This window comes from Stegodyphus dumicola, chromosome 1, assembly GCF_044657685.1.
Source record: "Stegodyphus dumicola isolate Sdum_Otavi_A_Nest chromosome 1, ASM4465768v1".
NCBI lineage: Eukaryota > Metazoa > Arthropoda > Arachnida > Araneae > Eresidae > Stegodyphus > Stegodyphus dumicola.
The window spans coordinates 28,896,368-28,914,250 of NC_140768.1; the positions used below are offsets into that span (position 1 = coordinate 28,896,368).

The window sequence follows — 17,883 nt, forward strand, 5'->3', positions numbered from 1 at the left end:
TGTCAAATGTAATTATCAGTTTTAAAATACATATACAATATAGCACTTATTGATGAATTACACTGGTTATCATAAATTAAGGAAAAATGACAAAAATAGCGCTAACTCCCTCAAAAATAAGCCAAACTGTGTAAAATTTGAATATGTTGCCAAGTAAGAGTAACTGAGTAAAACTGCGATATGCAAATCAATGGCGCTGCTTTCGGAATACGTCATCTGCGAGGAGCATAAAAGTTCATGTTTGAGAGCAAGCCCACATATTTCACTGTGACAGTGACATCAGAAATCTGAGATAGCCAATTCGTAACAATGACCTCCAGGCATCATTTGCCTGCAGAACTGCGATAGGGAGCCATTGAGAGCCTAGAGGCAGGACAATGTCAAACAGAAGTGGCCGGATGGCTAAATGTGAGTCTCTCTGTGGTTCATAGACTTTGGATGCAATTTCAAACCACAGATTCGGCATCTAGGAGGTTCAGCCGTGGACGGCCAACTGCTATGACGAGCGCCGATGACCGGTATTTGACACATATGTGCATATGTGCACGCAGGAATAGAACCGCTACTCCGACTCTTCTTAGATCCTCTCTTGCTGCAGCCACCGGAAGTTTCGTGTCAACGTCAACTATGCATAGAAGGCTTCACGAAGGCGGTCTGTATGCGAGACGACCAGCCATTTGTGTGCCGCTCACGTTCCGCCATAGGAGGGACCTTTTTCAGTGGGCACGACAACATGTCCACTGGACGCCTGATCAGTGGAGGGCGGTTCTCTATACGGATGAGATTAGGTTTAGTCTAGAAAGCGATAGTACGCGTTATTTGATATGGAGAGATCCTAGAAAGCGTTATCATTCGTCAAACATGCGTGAAAGAGATGCATACGGAAGGGGCATTGTCTGTTTGGGGTGGCATCTTTTTGGGTGGACGCACAGACCTCCATGTCTTTCCAAGCGGAACCGTGAATCCTCAGATTTATAGAGATGACATCCTTGATGTTTATTGTGCGCCCATACGCCGGATCAATAGGTGATGCTTTCCTGTTAGAGGACGACAACGCAAGATCACACAGGGCTCGCATCGTAGATGATTATCTTCAAAAGGAAACAATTATGCGCATGGAGTGACCAGCTCGATCCCCGGACCTGAATCCTATCGAACACGTTTGGGATGCTTTAGGGAGATGTCTAGCTGCTTTCAATCCGCCCCCTCAGACTCTTGTCGCGCTTGCAACTGTTTTGCAAGAGCAATGGCTCTCGCTTTCTATGGAACTGATAGACCGCATAATGGAAAGCATCACACATCGCTGTATGTGCTGTATTGCTTCTAGAAACGATCATATTCCATATGGAAGGTACTTTTCCTATAGCAAACTGACACCTTCGATTTGTTCATTTTATACATGTGCTAATTTCTATACTACCATATTTGTCTGGTAATTTCTTTTTACGTTATTTGATACCTTACTATGTCTTGTATATTGTGGGTAAGTTTCATTAAATTCTACATGTAACTTTTTCAGTAATCGTGATTTTTCCTTAATTTATGATAACCAGTGTATAAGCAATGAAAAGTAGCAGAGCAATACCAAAAATGTGAAATTATCTCGAAAAATTCAATACTTCTGAAAATATTATATCTTCTAAAATATATTTTCCTGTATAAAAGGAATAATTTAAATATATAGGAAACACGTCTTTCAACTGTAGAGTCTCAACTTCTTTGGACACATAAACTAAACCAAGGCTCAAGCCGAAACCAAGCGACTTATCTCTATGTCCAGTAATTATATAGAGAACGCAAGAAGAATGTAAAAGTTTCCTCCTTTAAAACTCAGTAGTTTAACAAAAAGCACTGCTTGTGCTTACAAAACGAGCCAGCAGTTACGGCGTAACTCAAAAGTAATGAATTCAGTTTAACCTTTTGATGCCGGCGCTTTGGTAGCAGTAAAAGCTACCAAAGAACGGGAAATCTTTAACCGAATGCTTTCCCTCCTTTAAGAAATCACCTCCTATGTGAAACAAAGATTAATGTGTGTAGTTAAATGGATTCTCAGAGGGGTGCATCTATGTCGCAAAAGTAGACCTTTGAAAGAGATAAGTGGTTAAAACCCCAGTAATGTCAAATTTGACATTTCACCCCACTTCTCAGCCTTTACAATGGGAGAAAAAGACATGGCAACTAAAGTGGACAACCCCGTCTTTTCAAAGAGAGGACTCTATGGCCAATATAATGGCCATTCCGTTTTTAAAAGGTTTAAACTAAGGTAAGCTGCAAGTTAGCTAAAGGCTACACAAAAAGAATAAGACGCACATTGGCTTAACCTAATACAGGCGTGACAAGCTTTAATGGCAAGAATAATGTAACGTCAGACAGACCTCTATCAAAATTAGTAACGGTCAATTTCAGGAGGATGAACACGCTCTAATTAAACCATTAAAATCTTCCTTCAAATACTGTCGCTTTCTATTTCATTTGAATAAGCACGAAGTAAATATTTACTATTCTGGCAGGAAAACGAAAAGCAGGAATAACAGTAAAGTTATTGACCATACAATAGCTATTTATATAAAAATAAATAAACCTTACACAACAAATGAGTATACGCTATTTCACTGGGCATATGAAGTCGTGCCGTATTTCTTAACGATTTACGTATTGAAATTTAAAATGCTGCTGAATTTTTTTATTAATCGCAGTATTTTTTATAAATCAACAAAAATGTCTGAAACCGTACTGTGAGGCAAGTTGCAACAAAACCTCGGAGCAACTTGTAACATGTTAAAACTTACCATGAGATTTTGATTCCTGTAGTTGGACTCCGTTTTTTTTAAATGGTAACATGAAATTTACGTTTTCCTATTTAGTTTCCTTTCCCAAAATATAAATGTGGTTTTCCCCATGTGTAACGTGTATACGAGCCAGTTTCCCTTAGAAAGTCCTCCACGAAGGCATCCCTTCCCTTAGGCAGATAGCCTTAGTGTGCTTTGTTTAATTAAATAAACCAAACCAACCCAAAATATAAATATCGATTTCTCACACTCAAAAATTAGATATGACCCTAGTGCTTAACCCCGAAAGACGTGTAACTAAGTGCATTTTTCTTTTCAATTTTAGTATTTTGATAACTTCATTTAAATTTAAGAACTTTTACTTTTATTCATTATTTTAATTGAGGTGTTATTTAAGGTGTTTGAATTATCAACAATTAAATTATTAAATCAATAAAACGTTTTATATTTAGTAACATAGTTGACTGACGGTTTAAATGCCATTTAATGGAATTAAATCTTCTATTTAGTTTTTAATTATAAAAACATTAAATTAAACTGTAATGTCATTTAAATCCACATTGAAAAGCATAGCAAAATTCTACTATCTAAAGTATATAAAGGTTCCGATGGTAACGAATGCCGAGTGATCAAATTTTAGATTACGCTTAATACCATCTATGGATCGAAGGTTGCTTTCAACTGGAGCGTGAAATCGCAAAAATTACTCTCCATTAATGGCCGAAAGCCATTGTTCCTTATAATGTTGTCTACCTAAATGCGGAGGCTTAATCATATGCAGCCAACAGTGAAGACTTCGAAAGGTCCAATAAAGTAGATAAGATTGTAGCCATCAAATGGTCATTATGTGGACTCTCCGCACAATGGCTTGGAAAGAATTCAGAAGAGGTTGATGTCAGTAATGTATAGAGATTCTTAACCGATGAAATGTTTGAAAATGTCTCAAATTAAAGAAAGCTCTGCATTTCGTTTATAAATTATCATTAGCAAATAATCCTTACCAGTTTTATATATTTATTCATTTATTACTTATATTCACTAACTTGCAAATATTTAAGCAACTATATCAGTTCGCTTTGGCTAAACATATAAAATGCTTTCTTATATCTAATGTTGTTAAAGGAACTCCTAGCTGAAATCTTACTTCTTAAATAAAGCTTATACGAAAATCTGAAACATTTGTAAGACCTTATTGAAATTATAATCTACATATGTATAAGCGAAATATCACTGAATCATCACGAGATCTCCGAAACTGTATATCCGATTCACTTGAAATTTTGCGTAGTTACTCATTCCACGATGTAGACGCGGGTGCTACTTTTGTAGACGATTGCACGGATTTTGGCGATTTTTTTTTCGCGAGCGATACGACTTATGGTAAACCCATTGCTCTACAAGTTATTTGTGGGGTTACCGATGCTTTGTTGCCATTTTATTTAAAAAATACCGCGTTTTATTATGCATAAATTCCGTACTTTAAATATTATCTATGGCTTCTAAATATTAAAAATCAATTAAATTTTGCATTTTTATTTGAAATAAAAATTTTATTGTTTATGATATTTTGTATAATTTATGTTGTGGAGGATGTAATCAATGACATCACTTTGCTTTAAAAGTAATTGGTTTTAATATCTGTAAATTTAATCTAATGTTTTAAACATTATTTATGGGTGTTAAATATTAAAATGTAAATTAATTTTGCATTTTTAAAAAATATTTTTATTATGAATGATTATTTAAATAATTTTAATTCTATGCGTAACGCAATCAGCTCCCTGATTGGTTACTGAATATTTGCGCATTACCGCGCCATTTTAAAATTGTATTATTCATCTCTTCGAATTCCTTAGATTTCAAAGCGAATGGATATGTCCGTTTCGAAGATGGGGTTATGGGTTATGGGTTATTCAATTATGGCAAAGCACACGAGGGCTATCTGCCTAAAGGGAGGGATGCCTTCGTGGAGGACTTTCTAAGGGAACTGGCTCGTATACACGTTACACATGGGGAAAACCACGAAAACGCCCACGCAGCCAGCCCGTTCGCGGGATTTGAACCTCGGACCGAACTACCAGTGTTCAGCGTCTTTACCGCTCGGCCACTGGTGGGCCCGTTTCGAAGATGAATGTTGTTATTGGTAATTACCAAGAATTATTGGTATCGGAATCAAAAAATTGTCCTTTGACACATTATTTTGGCCAACCTGGCTTTCCAAATGAAAGATTTATTTATAAATTGTTACAAGGGTCAGAAGAAATTTATTTTAAATTTTTGGGGGAAACCTCGCTAATTGCTTCTTCAATGAAGTGCGAGAGATGTGGATCACAGATGAAGATCGTTAAAAGAGCCATGAGGACTGCGTATATGGTATTGTGGTCACGGTGGAAGAAATAACTGCTGTAACGGGGGGGGGAATTAGACATTTCTCCTTTTTTACCGAATTTTTTTTCATTGATATCTAAATTATGATTCCGATTTTTTTTGTGGTACTTATCAATATACGACAGGTAAACTACTCAAAAAAGTGTAAGTACATATTTTTCTTTTAATTTATAACTGTATACTTCAATTTTTATTAAAAAAATTAATGCACTGTTTTCAAAATTTGCCGAGATATTTATAGCCACGTATGCTTTAATGTTAAACAATTAATTTCCTATAAAGCTTATTTTAAAGTATTTGAATTTAAGTAATATTTTAATTCTTTTAAACGTTGGTGTGATGTTTTTAATTCGATATTCAATTTAAGTAATTAAACGCTGGCGCAATGTTTTTATAGCGCTGTTTTTATTCTATTTTTTTGCTATATGAAAGTAATAATTTAACTTTTACTATTTTATACTCTTAGTAAATGTATTTATTTACATTTGTCAGTCATCTTAAAAAAACTTCTTCAACAAAAAAATTAACCCATTATTTTTAACGATATTTTTTTTTTTTTTTTTTTTTTTTAAGTTTCGAATATTTTACCATGCGTAAAATACGTAAAAACAGCGTTTTTCAAGATGGCTGACGACTGTAAAAACTGCGCCAACAATTGCGCCAATGTAAATCTACAAAAATCCGTGTAACCGTCTACCAAAGTAGCAGCTAGATGCACACTAAGAACGGATTTTACATAAATACTGTCCAAAAAACGATTTTTTATACAATAGAAGTTTCTCATACTTTTGTTTTGAAATCCAAGTTTAGAGCTTTCTTTTATTGTTGCCAAACCTAGATAAAAAATACAATGTTGCTAATGAATGCATTTTCCTTTATAATTTTTAAATTGGTAAATAACTTTCATCTATTCAATGAATATAAAAAACATTTAAATGATAAAGTTAATAATAACATTTATATTTAACTGTTATCATAAGAATAAAAGTTATTATTGAGAGAAATAAGTTATTGTGATGAAAATTTAAAATGTTGTTGTTATTTATAAAAAATTTCATACATAAAAAATCAAGGAGGAATAATTATAATTGATTAAAAAATTTGATAACAAAGGTAATAATATTTATTTTCATAAAACGTATGATCAAAGTGATGATATATAAACCTTAGTTTTATGTTGGAAATTTTTCGTGGTGTAGGCCTGCTGGAGATTTCGCCACGTTTAATAATGGGGACGCATCCCAATACGTCATGGGTGCTGTGGAAATCTGTGTATGGTAGATTCACTGACAAGCAAATTGAAAACATTTGTGGTACAGTAAAATTAAGCATTTAATAACGCGTAAATAAAAAAAATAAAAAATAAAATAAAAAAAAAATAAAAAAAAAAAAAACTTTTACATTTAGAGTTTGCAAGCAAAAACAAGCAATTTGGCCAGCTGGAAAGAAGGCACATTTTTTGGTGCACGGTCCCACTCGGCAAAAAGACACTAAAAGGGCAGAAACTGAATTCACTATTCTATTTAGTTTCAAATGTAAACTAATGACCGCTTCCTTAGGCTTAATCCCACATAAACAACTTTTAAATTCTTAATAATTATATAACAATTGCATGCAGATTAATTAAAGGCTTAAAATCCTTAACCGGAATATAAGAGCAACATAATTCAACTGCGTTTAAAGCAAAAAAAATGCAAAATTTATCATCATGTAAGAATAAAATAACCGAACTCACCGAGCCGAGTAACAGAGTGGATATGTATTACTTCTGGTGCGGCCGATTGCAACCAAAAAGGGAATGCACAACTACATGTTATAGCAGTCCTATATACGACATTTCAGCGGTCTGAGGCTACTCGTGTTTGAGTTATGCGAGATAAATGCACACGCACGTACGTGCAGACGTCATAAAAATAGCTCTTCTAAATCTGTAGAAACATTAGGACATTTTGGAAGCCATAGATATGAAAAATATGCAACCGCCTTCGCCGGGAATCGAACCACGGACCTCAGGAATACCGGCTCAGCGTGCTGAACCACTACACCACGAAGGCACGCTAGGAAAGGGGGAGAAATACCTTATAAACTCCCCCTTTTTAAAGGGCGGCTAGGGTTTTAGGGAACCTAGTCGCCAAATCCTGGGTGCGGAGAATCATCATCCACAACCCTTTTAGTTCGAGTGCCACTGCAGAGACATTAGAAATTTTTGGAAGTGAGAGAGATAAAAAATTAGCAACCGCCTTCGCCGGGAATCTAACCACGGACCTCAGGAATACCGGCCCAGCGTGCAGAACGACTACACCACGAAGGGCGCTAGGGAAGTTGGAAAAATACCTTATAAATCTATTTTATATCTATTTTACAATTCGGTTTGGAGAAAAGTGTCTTTTATTCTGTCCTGACTCACAGATGTCACGCAGAAGCATCGTTAAATTGCATCGTATACTGGTCAAAATGGATACTTTTTTTCAAATCTGGTACCTGAAATTTTTCGCTATTACAATACTTTCTTTATTTCGTACAAGGAAATAAAAAAATACATCTCACATCTTTTGCCCTTTTTTATTACTGGTGGAATCAAAAGTTGGAAGTATCAGTGTCTTCACGTTTTTTTAACAAGAATGCTAGAACAATAATACTAATTTTTACAAGAACTTTAACTTTCTTTCTCGAGCGTAAATTGTGCCATTTTATAGAATCCTAAAGGATTTTATCAAAATCTATCCTTTAATATCGTTTCTTAAATTGTGCTAGTACTCTAGCTATGCTCTTATTAATGGGTAAACATTGTCTTTGCAAAATGTAAAACTCCAGCAATCAAATACACAGAAATATGTCAATAACGAATGGTGATTGGTAGACTATTGTAATGAAGCCTAAACTAAAGCGAAGTTGTTTTCCTTTAATTTCAAGAAAACAAGCTGTTAACCATACAACTGAGAGAATCGTACGAAACTGAATCCAGCAATCGCTAGTCAGATAGCGATATGTAACTTCTAACTTCTATTTAGCAATCACTAGTCAACGAATGCTATAAATTATTAGAAAGTCTCAGAATTTCAGCAAAATTATGACTTGAATACTTGATTTAAATTTATGAGGAATTTTAGCAGTCCATAAGTGCTTTTAAGGTGTTAGTGCTGGCAACATATCCCGTGCGTATTGGAAGAATTGTGGTGGGAATCGATTTTTACATTTCTCTCTTCGAGTACGGAGATCACTCATGGTTGAAATTTTTTGGTATACGCGTATACGGTAAATAGGTAGAAGGAAAAATGGACTCGACAAGAGAACATTATCGCGGTATGATTTTCTGATTTTAAAAAATCTGATGTGTACACCACATGACTTCCTTTTACGGAATATTAAATTATACGCATTTTTCTTGCATTTCATTTAAACTTATTGGATTGAATTAAATCTACTTCGCCGACAGAGCATAAACCACAATAGAATAAATGCATTCTTTAAAATTCACTCTAGTATTTGTTTACCATAGCGACACTCTAGAGCTAGATTCACTTAAAAATTATTACTGTAACTAAATTTGTATTACTGTCAGTTTGCGAGCAGTGCTTCAGTACAAATTTTAAATTTTCGGAAAATACTGTTAGTTTTCTCTTTATAAAACAAATTCTTATACACTATTAAGTAAAATAAATAAAGAAAGATTATCATCTATGTATAAAGATGACACACTGAAAATTTCATATATGTATGACAAAAACAATTTGACTTATTAAAACTCGAAAATCAGCTAAAATTCTCACTTTTTGTGTTGCGCAAAAGTGATGACTCCACTTCAGTATTATATTTCAATCATATTATAACTCATAATGCACAAAATTTATATCATTTAAAGAACAGAATTATCTAATCGTTGCCACATGTTCTATTCAAATACTATAATAAAGCTAGAATGATGTATAAAAGAAATTAAACAAACAAAACAAAAAAGGAAACAGTTTTTCACCGACGATTGAGTATTTCTCATTTAATTAATTCAGATCTCACTTCGCGAGAAGGCAAAAATACATAAAATCTCAAAATATCTATATTAAAAATTACGAAGTAAATCTTGAACGCTTACTTCCTCGAAAACATTCCAGAAAGGATTATGCATGATTTAAATAATAAATGAAGGCGTTATCTTTGTTGTTGCGAAGCTAAGTTTCTCTAGATTGGCAACAAATCCACTAGTCTGCTGTTTCAAATGCAAATATTAATGGCCGCCATTAAAAAAGGCTTAGCGGCAATTAAAAAACTTTAAAATTGCTGATAATTCTAAACATATTGCGCACAGATTTACTAAAGGCATAAAATCCTTAACCAGAAGATAAAAACAACATAATTCAATCATTTTTAAAGCAAAAACTGTACAATTTACCAACATATAAGAGTAAAGAAACTGAGATCACTGAGCCGGGTAACGGAGTGGATATATATATATAAATATATTTATATACGTTTGGTGCGGCCGATTGCAACCAAAATACGAGGTGCACATCTACATGTTATAGTAGTCCTATATACAAAATTTCAACATTCTGAGGCTACTCGTTTTTGAGTTATGCGAGATACGTACGTACATACGTTCGTAATAACGCCACGAAAAATTCTCTTCAGAATTAATTTTAAAGCAGTTTTATAATTTTTCTGAAGAAAAAGAATATTTTATTCTGTCCTTACGTACAGATATCACGCAAAAACATCGTTAAATTGCATTCGATAGCGGTTGAAATGGATATTTTCGTTGAAATATGCTGCCTGAAACTTTTCGCCTAAAATTACAATACTTCCTTTTTACTTCGTACAAGGAAGTAAAAAAGGATTAAATCAAGAAGAATACATTCAACGTCTACAGTTAGCATTTGGAAATAAAGGTCCCTCTCGTGCTACTATATTCAGATGGTTTACATAATTTTGCAGAGTTCGCAACTCACTTCGGAGTGAATATGCAAGCACGCAGTCCCGCATACTCATGCGAACCGAAGTCAGCCAAGAGAGAGAGAAAAAAACCATTTGGCGGGTGTTTATATATGCACATGGATTTCTGCGATAACGATTAATGTTACGATAGTGTCCATGCTGATGAACTGCGTGGTGTGAGAAATTTCCATTCTGACAGTAGTGATCCCAGATAATGCGTCTGCCATTCGGGAAAAGTTAATCGATGATAATCCGTACATCTACTTCGTTATCATCGATTTCAGAAGGATTGAATCCGCCACAATACATAAAATTTTCATGAAGGAACAACATATGAAAAACCTAGTTTGCCGTTGGATCGCCCATATTTTATCTGAGCACCGAAAAGAGGAAGGTATCATAAAAATTACTTAAAGATGGTTGCCACGGCATTATTTCTAAAATTCTAACTGGTGCTGAACCGTACATACCATTTTTGGTGTTCCAACACATCAAGAAATTAAAGTGTGGATCTTTAAAAATAATCGCACGCCCACAATGGTGAAAAGCTGAAGTGCCATAAAAATATGTATGCTGTTTTGTTTCAGGAGTATAAGACTGGTCAAAGCCATCACGATAAAAGGAGAGAAGACAGTCACAGCTGACTGGCATATCACTACATGACTTCCAGAAATGCTTTTCAAGAAGTGAAATTTAGAGGAATCATGCTCCACCATGACAATACATCTTCTCGTTCAGGAAGATTGACAGTTCAGTTTCATGAACAAAAACGCATCAAAGTAAAAGAACATCCGCCCTATTCGTCCGATCTAGCTATGAACTTTGGCTATTTTAATCTAAAATGAACTGACGTGGAAGTCGTTTTCTTTCTGAAATGAGATTGATGAGTCTATAAATGCATTTTTTTCCATCAATTCCAATAAATAAATGGCTTGAGACATTTAATCTTTGGAAAATTCGCCTACAGAAGTACAAGGTGTGATCAAATGAAAAGGTACGAAACGACACGGTGGGTACAAATGTAGACTTTATTCAAAATATACACCATAGGCCGGAGCACAACGATCCTACTGATGAACAAACCGCAGGATTCCTTGTTCCCAGAATTCCTGTGGCCGTGACGAGACCCAGTCCTTTACAGCGTCACTGAGTACGTCGTCCGAGTTGAAGCGCTTCCCTTTCAGGTGTTTCTTCAATGGGCCAAACACATGGAAATCGCAGGGCGACATGTCCGGACTGTAGGGCGGATGGTACAACGTCTCCCACTTGGCCAATCCCATGTGTGTGACTCCATTGGAGACATGTGGACGCGCGTTATCATGGAGCAGAGCCACACCCTCCGAGAACAACCCCGGTCTTTTGTTCTTGATGGACCTGCGCAGGCGTCGAGGTGTCTCACAGTACACATCGGAGATAATGGTTTTTCTGTGCTCGAGGAATTCCACATGTAGCGGACTTTGAACGTCGAAAAAGACGGTGAGCAACACCTTGCCTGCTGACGGCACGGCTTTGAACATTTTAGGAGGAGGTGACGACGCATGCTTCCACTGCATGCTGTCCCGCTTTGTCTCTGGCTCTTAGTGGTGGCAAGTGGTCTCATCACCTGTGACGCTCCATGAAAGCGAGGTCTTCCTGATATCGAAACAGATGTTGCAGTGCATACGCAGTTCCTTTTGCTGGTTGGTGAGCTGCTCCGGAACCCAAGCGGCACATACCTTCCGATATCGCAACCTGTCGTGAACAATTGTCTACACGGTTCCATAGCTGACATCCACCTTCACCGCCAACATTCGCAATGTGACACGCCGATCACTTCTCACTAGGTCGTCCACATTGTCGATGAGATCGCTCGTGATGACAGTGTTAGCCTGGCCTGGTCTCGGGTCATCACCCACACTCTTACGGCCTGCACGAAAACGGGCACTCCATTTTCTGACAGACCTGTCAGAGATGCATTTCTCTCTGTAAACTGTCTCCATTCGGAGATGAATAGCTGCCGGTTTCTCACTTCCGCTGCCAGAAATCGGATAACACATACCTGCTCCTCAGTGGTCGAATTTTGCAAAGCGAACACCATCCTGTCCTCATACGGACTGCCACATCATTTGGACGCCGCTTTTGATAAGTGCCTCTGCTCTCTCCTGCGCATGCAGACGCCCGAGCAGGCTCTGATCCCAGTCAGAGACTCCAGTCGCATCCCAAGATGTCTCGCTACGTTCTCCCATGGCGGAATATGCAAATATTTAACTGTTACGTTTTTACGTCGTTTCGTACCTTTTCATTTGATCACCCCTTGAACATTGATGCTGTAGGAGACTACTTTGAACACTGCTAAAATTTCGTAAGTATAACTTTGAAGAACCTATGTGTGTGTATCTCAAAACTTTTAAAGTGAATCTCGTACCTAAGAGTTCTACATATTCATCAACCGAAAATTTTCGCAAATTGCCTGGATGGATTTCCTCTCACTAAATTCTAAGTAGCTAGAACGTTGCAAAATATCGAAGGATCTCCTAACATATCCACGCTAAAAGCAGCTACAGGCTACGCTGTTTATTATATCACTTCGTTACTTACCCTTTTAGAATTCTTTTATAACCATTCCATTTGTACATAATGACTGAAGTAATGAGAAAGTAATTCCAAATGAGAGAATAATTATTCTGTTAAACTAAAGGGAAAACCCTTATTCCTTTTTATAAGAAATTCACTTCTAATGAGCAAGTACTTTCAATTGATTTTTATCAGAAAATTCAGACTTCGTTATAATCAAACTTGAGATATTCAGTTATTCAGTACAAAACTTCAGCTCTTTTAATGGATAAGTTCCATCTTGTAGCAAAGTCTTGTGGATAAATGAGAAGCAATATATAATTACGACATTACTTATCGTTTACGATGTGTTGTACCAGCTGCTTAAGTTTCCTTCCGCCAATTCTAGAACGACTAACAGATTCATTACTCGAGAAATGGTAGCATAATTAGCAAATATTCCGCGATTACTGTAAATACGTTCTAAGCGAACTCCCATTCAGCATGTTAGATTTGTACCTACCTTGACATATCTTAATGGATTACTTAATTAATCATCAGCGAGTTACTTTGCGAGTTACTTCATATTTCAGTTATCCTGATTCGTTCGTTTATCGAGTACACAGAGAGAAAGAGAGAGATTCGAAGCAATCCTGTGTTTTTTTTATTACACTGGTTTATTATATTGCTTATTACTATAATTAGTTATGGATGAATTCTGAGTGATAAGTAACAGCAGAGCAATACCAAAAATCTGAAATTCTCTTGCAAAAGAGAATATTACTGCAAATATTATTTCTCCTAAAAACAAATATTCATGCATAATTCAAAATATTTAAAAAAACACGTCTTTCAACAATAGAGTCTCATCTTCATTAGAAACGTAAACTAAACCGAGACTCAAGCCGAACCTTAACGACTTACCGCTATGTGCAGTAATTAGATAGGGAACGTGAGGAGGATGTAATTATTTCATTAAAACTTAGTAGTTTAACAGCAGGCACATTTTGTGCTTAGAAAAGCAGTCAGCATTCATGGCGTAACTCAATGGATGGATTAATGGATTTAATTTAAAAGTTGATGATAACTTGAAGAAAGAAAACTAAAATTTCAAGAACTAAAAACTTGAAGTTTAAAACTAAAATGTAAAAACTAAAATCCAGAAACATATAAGAAATCCGTCTTTATAGGAAAAGAAAGCCTGCTATGTGTATAGTCTTGACATTTTTCATGTCAATAAAGATATTCACACATTTCGATTGTAAGCTCCCTTATAAATAGCTTTGAGATAGTTAAAATTCAGTAGTGAAAGGAAAAAGATGTACAAATGTTCAATATTCAGGTGGTTGAAGCGAAAACTTAAAAAATGTTCTTTATTGATTTATTGGCATAACATGCGCACAGTATTGGTATAGTTCAATGACCAGTGTTTAAATTGCACCAGAGCACTAAATAAGATGAGTTCCGCTACTTCTTTTTATAAAAGTGAACCACAATTTAAAAGGAAAAAATTAGAATTCCTAACGTTTTAGTTTAACAATCAGCAGACTTTGCAATACCCAATTTCCCTAGAAATACGAACTCATGAGAACATGAGACGTTCAAGTAAAGTCCCCTCACTCACATGCGGAAACCTTTCCCTTTAAGAAGGGCAATAAATTTGGGGGAGTTTGTGCAGTAACGCGTAAATTTCTCGCCATGGCTATCGTATCTAGTGTATTGTTATCGATGCTTACAGTTAGTTATCCTCACAGGAAGGAAAATTTGGTGTTCTTAAATGTGCGTTAAGTGACAGCGAATACAGTAAGAGTGAAATACTGAGATACACTGCACAAGCACGTCCTATACATCATCGTCTCACAGTACTCACTAATGAGGAAAGCGTAACCAGCAACTTAACATTCATCCTTACGAGTCCGATTCAGGACTCATTTTACCCCTGACATACATGTGCTTGATGACCCCCTGACATACATAATTATATCAGCAGAGAGCCGCGGTCAAAGAGAACGTTTGGTCAGGAGCCCACCGGATAGCGGCTAAGGTGCTTCTTAGTTTTTGTAATAAATCATCATTCTAGCCGGAACGCGCCGGAGCCGTGAATAAAAATGCTGCGGCATTTCTTTTATGTAACTGAACAGCAATTTCAAAATTCAATTTTATTTTAACAATAAAATTATATTAAAAATCGTTTATTACATTTCAATTTATCTCTTTCCATTTTATTTAATTTTAATTATTTAATTACTTCAATCTTTAATTATTTCAATAAATAAGAATTAATTATCTAATAATTATTAATTGAATTATAATTAATTAATTAATTAATTAATTATATAATACTTATTTATTAAATAATTGAGTTAATAAACATTAATTAATTTGATAATAATTAACTATTTAATTTTAAAATTATTAATGAGTTTAATAGTCCTTTGCTGACGGTCTTCCATAGGGCTCCGGCACTTTTAATCTCAGAAATTAAGCCCTGTCAATAACACATAATTCACTGTTATAAGTAAGAAAACTTGTATCTAAGAATAAAAACAATAATTACGGCAGTATGAGAAACTAATAGTGAATAAGAAAGAAAACTTAATTCTCCCTTTTAAATACCCAAAACGTCGAAACAAGCCTCTAACATATTTTTAATTTTTACACATAACTACTTTTGCTCTAATAATATATTTAATCCTATATTATTTATTCATCTATTGCACATTTATTATTTAATGGTGTGGTGTATTTAATTATGGCAAAGCACACTAGGGCTATCTGCTTAAGGGGAGGGATGCCTTCGTGGAGGATTTTCTAAGGGAAACTGGCTTGTATACACGTTACACATGGGGAAACCACGAAAACGCCCATGCAGCCAGCCCGTTCGCGGGATTCGAACCTCGGACCGAACTACCAGTGTTCAGCCACTCTACCGCTCGGCCGCTGGTGGGCCACTCACATTTATTATATCTTCTATCACATCACATCTATTATCGTTATTCATCACGTCAGCATATATATCATATCATTCATTATATTATTATTCATCACATTATTATACATTTTAGTCCCACCATCGACCGAACGCTGAAATCGCTGAACACTGGTAGTTTGTTCTGGGCTCGAATCCCGAAAAACTGTCTGGTTGGTTGAGCGTTTTCGTAGTTTTGTCCATATGTATGCGAAATAGTTGATCTTAGAATGTCCTCCACGGAGGCGCTCATTTCCTTAGGCAGACAGCCCCTGAGTGCTATTATTCAGTGTTATTAAACGATTTCAGTGATTGAATTAAAACTCGAATCTTCAATTAAAACTGAAGAAAAAAAATACAATCAGGCTTTCATTCAATGAGTTTGAGTCTCACCGGATGAGAATTGCCGTATTTGACTCAAATTGCAATAAAATTATTTAAGAATCATCATCAACAGCATCATCATCACTATTAATCAGCAGAGCAAAAACACAGTTCTTTATTTCTTCTCTATTGGAGCTATTGCAGTTGTGGTAAACTGAGCCAGAGGACGCCTGACTAGTCCCCCTCCCTTGTTTGACTCCATCGCTGGTCACAAACAGAAACCACAAAAAGAAAAGTCAGGGGCGACAGTCCCTCCATCTTTCAGTAGAGAACTCAGTAATTTCATTTGTGGAGGAAAAAAAAAATCTGTACTGAAACAAATATTGCATCCTTGCTTTGTTGAAAAAAATATATAATTGTCGATGTATTGTTAGTTTCTGAGGCCAAAAAGTATAATTGCTGCCACACCACTACAAATGATTATTAAGTCGTAAGAAATCAATTTAAGCCTAATGCATTTTTTTATTTAATCCTGATTTGACTGAAATGATGGAATGGATGAGATAGCAGAACACTGGTAGTTCGATACACGTTCCAATTTTTGCCAATGAATTGGCTGCATTGATTTTTGGTATTTCTCCAATGTGGAATGCAAATACGAGTTAGTATCCCTTACAAAATCTGCCACGAAGGCATCCTTCCCGGGGGTAAATAGCTCTAGCGTGTAATAACCAGCTAAACAAACTAATGAGCTTTAAAAATTATTAACTACATTTCTTTCCGGCCCCTTCTATATGAAAGTCTATGGAAGCTGTGTATTCTAATCTATTATATACTTTTGATACATGAAAAGATTTCACATTTTCTGCTAAATTCTTACACTTAGTGAAATACATGTAGGGTGTTCCTTATCCTTTCTCATACAATATGATACATAGGGGGGGACTTAGAACTAATCTATGTTAATCTCGAATTTCTGCATAAGTTAGTATTTATTACATATTTATTTATATTATGCCTTAATTAATTAAATCACCAAGTTTACTCTACACGTTTCATCCCTGTGTTTTGGTTTGGTTTAGTAGATTATGGTAAAGCACACCAGGGCTATTTGTATCCGTGGAGGAATTTATAAGGGAAGCTGGCTCGTATACACGTTACACAGGTGACAGGTGACGGAGGACGGGGGCGCCTGGTGTCTAACATAGGTAAACAGGCATATGCCCCGCATCCTCCACAGTGTAGAGTCAACAACTCCCTGGATACACGTTGCACATGGGGAAAACCACGAAAACGTCCATGCGGACCCCCTGTTACCCTGGAATCCAAGTCGGTCCGAACGCAATTTTACCGCTCGGGAGCCTCGTCAGCGCTGTCACTGAACATCCCTTCATTTATTATTATTTATTAATTCTAAACCACATTTCTTACAAATAGTCTGTAGAGACATAAGTTATTTTTTGGAAGCAGAAGAAGTGAAAAATGAGCAACACCCTAGCCGGGAATCGAACCACGGATCCGAGCGTGCAGACCACTACTCTACGAAGGCATGCTAAGAAGGTGGGAGAAACACCTTATAAGTCTAATAATCTCCGCATAAAATGTTCATTAAAACTGACGTAAAGAAACACAACTTGTGGTGATTTTTTTATTATTTTAATATGATGTTATAAATGCTGACATATTGCGAAAATCTGATTGCCATTAAAGTTTCAAGTAAAAAAAGGCGGAGTACAATATTCTTACCATATCTGCAAATTTATGCGTCTTTAAATTAACATATTTATCACTGCTGATATTTTGATGCTGTTGAATGAAATAGAAAATAAGCAAAATAATGTAATATTTTATATAAAGCATGCTTCTTGGTAATTTACTTTCATTAAAACATTTGTTGCCAAGAAATCACATTTGTAGGAAAAAAGTTTAATTTTAGTTAGCTTTTGGTGCTTT

The 17,883-nt window shown here is 35.7% G+C and overlaps 1 protein-coding gene across 1 annotated transcript; it reads right to left on the reverse strand.

The window, feature by feature from the left end:
• Positions 1-11,173: 11,173 nt before the first annotated feature.
• LOC146999062 (histone-lysine N-methyltransferase SETMAR-like) lies at positions 11,174-11,659 on the reverse strand. The gene has a single exon (XM_085811884.1). The coding sequence runs from the start codon at positions 11,657-11,659 to the stop codon at positions 11,174-11,176; it is 486 nt and encodes a 161-aa protein (XP_085668010.1).
• Between the last annotated feature and the right edge of the window lie 6,224 nt (positions 11,660-17,883).

Excerpts from the sequence above, each read along its gene's own strand:
- LOC146999062 (XM_085811884.1), bottom strand. The coding sequence starts at position 11,659 with ATGCAGTGGAAGCATGCGTCGTCACCTCCTCCTAAAATGTTCAAAGCC.